This window comes from Clarias gariepinus, chromosome 14 (genome assembly GCF_024256425.1).
Source record: "Clarias gariepinus isolate MV-2021 ecotype Netherlands chromosome 14, CGAR_prim_01v2, whole genome shotgun sequence".
Lineage (NCBI taxonomy): Eukaryota > Metazoa > Chordata > Actinopteri > Siluriformes > Clariidae > Clarias > Clarias gariepinus.
The window spans coordinates 22,963,016-22,969,841 of record NC_071113.1 but is presented as its reverse complement, the minus strand read 5'-3'; the positions used below and the strand labels follow the sequence as shown (position 1 = coordinate 22,969,841).

The following is a 6,826-nucleotide window of genomic DNA, read 5'->3' as shown; positions in this document are numbered from 1 at the left end:
TGGCTGGCCGGTGGTGGTGTTTTTAACAGGTTTTTACATGCGATTATCAGCCTTTATGTCATGCTCTGGTCATGTCATAGGTGATTATCAGCTTTCATGTCATACTGTGGGCATGTTACAGGCGTACCTCACTGACTGTAATGGTAGCAGCGTCATCATCAACTTTTACGTCATACTGTGATCGTGTCACAGGTGTTCCTCACGGAATGAAACAGTAGGCATCGTTGTCTGCTGCGAAAACGTGTTCATTGGGCCAAGCGCATGGCTACTGAAACCCCGGATCAGACTGCATTAGCGTCCACAGCGGCGGCGTACTGTTTATGACAGGCAAAAGTGAATTGACCTCATTTACGCAGTCACAAGTAACCTCCAGTAAGTTACTGTATGAGAGAAAAAATATTGAAAGATATCAAAGCTTTTCCAGATACAAAACCAATGAATTTTACTGTAAATATTTATGCATCATTTTGCACTTCAGAATCAACTTTTACATCTTCAAAATATTTTAATGTAAACAGGTTTTAGTATTGCGCTCTTTAAATCTGTTCATATTTTAAAAACCACTGAATTGTGATTTAGGTGGCACTGTTGCCTTGCACCTCCAGGGTCGAGGACTCGTTTCCCAGCTCAGGTCTATGTGCATAGGGTTTGCAGGTTCTCCACATGCTTGGTTGGTTTCCTCCGGGTACTCCGGTTTCCTCCCACAGTCCAAAGACATGCGGATTAAGCTAACCAGCAGTCCTAATTTGCCCATAGTGTGTAAATGAGTATGCAAGAGTGTTTATGTTTGTATGTCCTGTGATGTATCGGCACCTATCCAGGCTGTACCCTTCCTAGTGCTCTAAGTCTCCTGGGATAGACTCCAGGCCCTCCACAACACTGTATCCAAGATGAAGCGGTATAGATCATAAGAAAATGATAAACGCATGGCTAAAAAAAATCTAGAGAGTCTAAATCTCTAGAAAAAAAATCACCGCCCAGTAAAATAATCACATTTTGTTGCTTTACAGGTTGAAATGAAGACAGACACAGTTTTTGTTTTATCCAGCTCTATTTACGCAGTGCATCTTTTAACATCCAGGTAAAAGATTTAACACCAATATGTCAGAAGAAAATAAAAAATAAATAAAAATGGAAAAGTGATTCACCTAGTTGAGTTTACAAGTCATTTTTTAAATCAGTGTTTCTGTTTTTATCTTCTTGGCTTTTATTTTAGGCTTCAAAGCAACAAAATATGATAATTTAAATAATTGGGGATGATACTTTTCTAAACCCAATGTCAAAACCAAATCATATTCAGCTCTACTTTATTATTATTATTATGAATAATATTATGATTATTATTATTATTAACTTATTCATTATTATTACATATTTTTACATTGGCCTAGAAATATCATAAAAATGTATTTCGTAAACCACTGGCAGCTATCAAAATCCTATGTGCAGTAAATTAGTCACAAGTAGCTAGTAATTAATTAAGATGATAGATATGATGACTATAAGCTCCAATTTACTATTTAATTACTTTATTATTATTATTATTATTATTATTATTATTTTATAAAAATAATATTTGAATATATTTATAGTGGCACATTCTACTTTAAATTATCAAGTTGCTGTTGTTACTCTTTCGGCTGCTCCCGACAAGGGGTCGCCACAGCAGAATACCCAGTCCGCACAACAACTTGGCACAGGTTTTACGCCGAATGCCCTTCCTGACACAACTGGCACTGCATCCAGTGGCTGGGGTTTGGGCACTGGCTGGGAATCGAACCCGGGCCTTCCGCATGGCAGGTGAAACACCTACTGTACCACTAAGCCACCAGTGCCCTCACTTTACATTATCAAGTATATTGCTATATATGCTTTAGGTACTGTTTATAATTTATTGTAGTGCATTATGCAATCAATACATTCCGACTAATTAAAATAAATAAAATGAATTATTCATTTAATGTAAGAAAAAGTTCAGGAAACTATAGGAAACAAAATAGGCAAATGGAAATGTAATAATATCATGGATATCTGGACGCGTGACAATCAGCAAACATTTTTTCCGTTTTTGTAAGCTTTATTTTTATCTCATCCTGTAGAAAAGAAAAACTGTTATTTGAGTCATTGATTAAACACAGTCATGGAATTGAGCAAAGTGTCAAAGCTTTTATGTGTTTGTAGTCTCTTGAGCAAATGTGCCAACAGATCTAGGGAATAAAATGCTCGAAAACCTTCCTAACAATCTTTATGTCATCCAAGTACAGAGATTTTAGAAGGATGATAATTAACATACATATCAGAGTTTATGCAAAATGCTGTATTACAGTGTAATGAGTCCTGTGAGGGTTTGTGTAAAGTATAATGTAAAGTAGCATGTGCCACTATAATTATATATAAATGTTACTAATCAAAACACATGCACACACATGCACACACGCTGCACAGTAAAACCACAATGAAGCATCAAATCGATAAAAGTAAAAATTGTATAATAAATAAGGAAACCTATAAAAGGAACATGCAATTAATTTTACAGAAGGTAGAACAGAAATCAATATGCACATGAGCTATGCAATGATACTTGACCAATAGGAATTCGGTGGAATTTTAGTGAAGACATCAAGACAGCAGCTACAATAAGGATAAATGATCCTACTGTATTATGAACATGAAAGGTAATGAATAGCAAACAATGTAAGTGTGTAGTTAAATAAGACACAGAACACAACAATTTAACACTTTTCCATTCATAATGCATAATTAATTAACCATGCACACTTCAATCAAAGCATTTGAATAATGCATTGCATTTGAATGTGGCTTTGACTTGCTGTCCTGTCTTCAGTAATTCAACTGCTAAATGACCCGAGCTGTAAACACATCAGGTAGTACTCAGATTGCAAGACAGCCAAGAAAGTGACCTTTTTTTTTTTTCTGAGAAGGTCTAATCTTAAAAATGACCATGTTTCGAAGTCTAAGTTCAGAAGTATGTCTAAAAAATAAGGTTATAAAAAAAAGTTGAGTGAAGTGGAATAATGTATAATGAAACAGAAATTTAGCAGAATTGGTAGAATTATTATTATAAATAAAAAAAATGTTTTTATCAGTCATCTGCAGTCATCTACATTTGTCTACAGGAGTATGAGATTTTTTTATTTAAAAATAAATGAATAAATAAAAGCCGGATAAAGCTAAGACACGTGAAATGAGAAGCCGAGCATTTCACGGGTGCGACGCTTGTACTCACTTTGAGGCTGTCTTGCTTGCTTAAGTTTGAAGTTCTGTTCCAAAAGAAAGGAGGAAATAGAAACGAAAGGTGACATCAAACGGGAACAGAGAAAAAATGGAACGGGGAGTGAGATCTGACACACAATAAGTCAAATACAGACAGATCTGTATTAACTTATGAGCAGAAAATAAAGAAACAGTGGACACTTAAGTTTGTTTGTTTTTTTCTATTTTTGGAATGTTCCTTGGTGAATTGTGTGGAGCAAATTGAGTGGAGGCAGAATGAAAGGGGAAAAGTGAAGAGGCTGGTGGGAAGATGGTCGACTCAGATGATGCCGTATTGAGCCAGCTCGTGCAGCTCCAAATGGCTGAAGGCCTCCCAGGGGCAGATGACTGTGATGTCTGTGGGTAAGCACACACAAGGTCACTTACATAAATGCTCTCTAAACGCATATGCATATCCAAATGTCTGAAAATGGACATAGAACTACAAAGGTTAAGCAACATCTTTAACTAAATCTGTGCTGTCCTTTGTGAGCAGCTGCTGAAAAGCCTTTCACTGTCCGTCTGGTTATCATAAGCAGCTTGTCAGGTGAGCTGAACTCAAACCTTTATAATCTGACATACTGCATACATAATGAGTAACGACCAGCGTCTGTTCTAGGTGGAATATAAATCACACGCAAGGACTTCGAATACGAGCAACCAGGAACCAAAGAACAGCGATATTGAGATGATGCTAAAAGACATAAAAGAGGTGATAAAGAAAAGGATGTACGTACCGGTGCCTAAACCTTCCATACCAGGGATATCATCTCCAAATCTGATGAGGCCAGCAAAAGAGATATTAAGTAATATGCTAGGTAAATAATTAACTTTGCATTATGAATGCTAGTTAATAGGCAGTTTGGAACGATTTCACTCTAAATAATAATAATAATAATAATAATAACATTTTAAACCAGACTTACCCCTGTATACCCTTCTTTGGTGGCTTGCTTTTAAACTGGCGAGTTTGCCTCTGTTTAAATTTGGGTGGGCCCTTTCGGGGCGTGGCTGGCCCTCCTGTCACCCGAGTGGCTGACTTAAATTCAGATTTAGGGGGCTCAAGATTCATTGCTGATGTTTGCTTTAACCCTTTCTGTGTTCTTTCTCCCTGATGTAGAGCTTCAGTATAATATTACTACAAAGAGAGAGGAGGAGGTGCATTTGTGAGTTGGTGGTCATTTCATCATATTTGTCACACATTATTTACACACATCTATGGAACGTCTGAGCAACACTGAATTTTGAATAGGTACAATTCAGAATTACTCCTATTCTTCCTGTACATAGTGCGTCCACTGTCCTGGACTTGATCCATAATCCTCTTACTAATCACTGACAAATGAATCTGATGATGGATGCCTCACTAGGGCTCTGATCCAATGAAGGAGCTTGAAACAGGGATACATCCCAGGGGTGACCCAATTCACCTAAGCCTGGGTTCAAGTTAATAAGCTTCCAGTGCTACTGATCATCACATGGACTAATCTTATTACACAAAGGGACAATGATGGAAGTACAGTATTAAGCTCTCAAAAAAGAGCTGAATCAAATGAAATGTGTTAAGCTGATCTACTTCAGTGACGAACACACAGACTCGCTCCATATGTTACAATACACAGGCTAATAATCACTATATAAAGATTAAGTCACATGTACCTTACAGCTTTTTTATTGTTTCTGGGGAGAAAAAAAAAAAAAAAAAAAAAAAATATATATATATATATATATATATATATATATATATATACACACACACACACACACATATATATATATATATATATATATATATATATATATAAGCAATAACAAAATATACCCCTTTATATGGGGCTTAGAGGTCATACAGTATGTAATATATGAATATATGTGAGGATCTTGTAAAGTATTGAAAAGTTAAAGACAGAATTGGAGGGATTATGTTTTATTAAAGCTGTTTATATTGGAAAATGATTTGTGTTTGAATTTTCTGTTTAAATCATTAATTTATCTTCAGTAATTGTTTTATCCTGTTTAGGAAATGAGGCAGAAATACAAACTGGATGTGATGCCGGTCCATGCACACATCCACACCGTACATAACAGCCTAGACAATACCTCCAAAATGAATTTTGGTAAGTTGGAATAAAAAGAACCCAGGAAAGAAATTGCATGGATGTTAGGAGAACATAAAACTCCACGCAGATACTAACCCCATCTTAGAATTGAACTGGAAACCTTGGAGCCCTGATGCGTCATCCTACCAGATGTTCAACCAGTTAATTCCAATATAAGAACAAGGTGGTTTTTAGCTTTTGCCATACAAAATAACAGAATCTGCTGACACACATTGCAAATCTTATTATCCGGCATTTCAATATATTCCACAGATCTATTGAAATGTAAAATATCATATTCTGCAGAGCTCTAAACCCCTCTGACATCTAAACAAACAAAAAAAAAAACTATACATGAGTATGCAATCTGCAGAGTTTTCAATGCATGAAGGAGTTCTACAGCCTTCTAAACCTCTACTCACCTCTGCAGCTAACTTCCAGCCTGTTTGTCTGCAGCACCGCTTGTTCTATGTGTCTACTTCTTTACTGGAGGAGTGGGTATCTACACTGGGCTTTCTCAGGAAGAGACTGCTGGTGGGATGTTTTTATCCTCCGACACCTCAGCAGATTAGGAAAGGGACGCCTACACACCTCTGATCTCATATCCGCGTTCTAGATGAATTTGCTGTGCATTTGTGTATGTGTGTGTGGTATAGGTTGTTGAGGACAAAGTTCTGGAAAACTATCAATTATGAATTGCATATAAAAAGTCCATATTTTTAACACACAAAGAAGCACACTTATCTGTTATTAAAAAAAACAACAACATAGAAATACAACACACCTTTTAATCTTTTTAGAGGCCACCAAAAACTGGGACAGACAAGACAGACAAATTGTAAACATTTGCAAACCATGTCGAATTTTAACCTAAAATATGATTAATATTATAAAAAAGCTGTGGAAAGACTATACTTGGCCTTTTATTCACCTAGAACTAACATATAGAGCTTATATTTACTGTAACACTTTCAGTAACTTCTTAGCAAAGCCAAATTCCAACATTAAATACCTCATTATTTTACACAGATATTATAACACAAAATAATTAGTGCAAATGATCCAAATGGTCTATTGCTGTGTAGCATTTACTTTTTAATATTATTCACCATTTACCTTTAGGCATTGGTCAGACACTCTTATCCAGAGCGACTTACAAACGTGCTTTGTAGTTTTCATCATTGGATAGATACTTACAATGCGTTACTAGGTTACTAACTTTGGTCCAGCAGTCAAACACCATTGGGAAGTTTTTTTTGTTAGGAGCTACTAGCCCAAGAAACAGATATGTCTTAAGTCATCACATAAAGATGTAGGGGCAACTATGAGGAAGTTAATTCCACCACCTAGATGCCAGAACAGAAAAGAGTCTAGATGCATGTCCACGATCCCTAAGGGGTGGTGGGACCAGCTGTGCAGCGCTGGTGGATAGGAGAGACATTGTAAGCAATTGT

The 6,826-nt window shown here is 36.3% G+C and overlaps 1 protein-coding gene across 4 annotated transcripts; it reads right to left on the bottom strand.

The window, feature by feature from the left end:
• Positions 1 to 2,056: 2,056 nt before the first annotated feature.
• pde6gb (phosphodiesterase 6G, cGMP-specific, rod, gamma, paralog b) lies at positions 2,057 to 5,949 on the bottom strand. Of its 4 annotated transcripts, none has more exons than XM_053511959.1 (5): positions 5,795 to 5,949; positions 5,469 to 5,592; positions 4,200 to 4,411; positions 4,011 to 4,051; positions 2,057 to 3,630 (listed from the first exon to the last, which is right to left on the bottom strand). In XM_053511959.1, the coding sequence occupies exons 3-5, from the start codon at positions 4,343 to 4,345 to the stop codon at positions 3,554 to 3,556; spliced, it is 264 nt and encodes an 87-aa protein (XP_053367934.1). In that variant the 5' UTR covers positions 4,346 to 4,411; positions 5,469 to 5,592; positions 5,795 to 5,949; the 3' UTR covers positions 2,057 to 3,553. The 4 variants fall into 4 exon arrangements, with proteins under 4 accessions (XP_053367934.1, XP_053367936.1, XP_053367937.1 ...); XM_053511961.1 differs by having other exon boundaries at positions 5,469 to 5,515; positions 5,795 to 5,906; XM_053511962.1 differs by lacking the exon at positions 5,469 to 5,592 and adding an exon at positions 4,933 to 4,953 and having other exon boundaries at positions 5,795 to 5,906.
• Between the last annotated feature and the right edge of the window lie 877 nt (positions 5,950 to 6,826).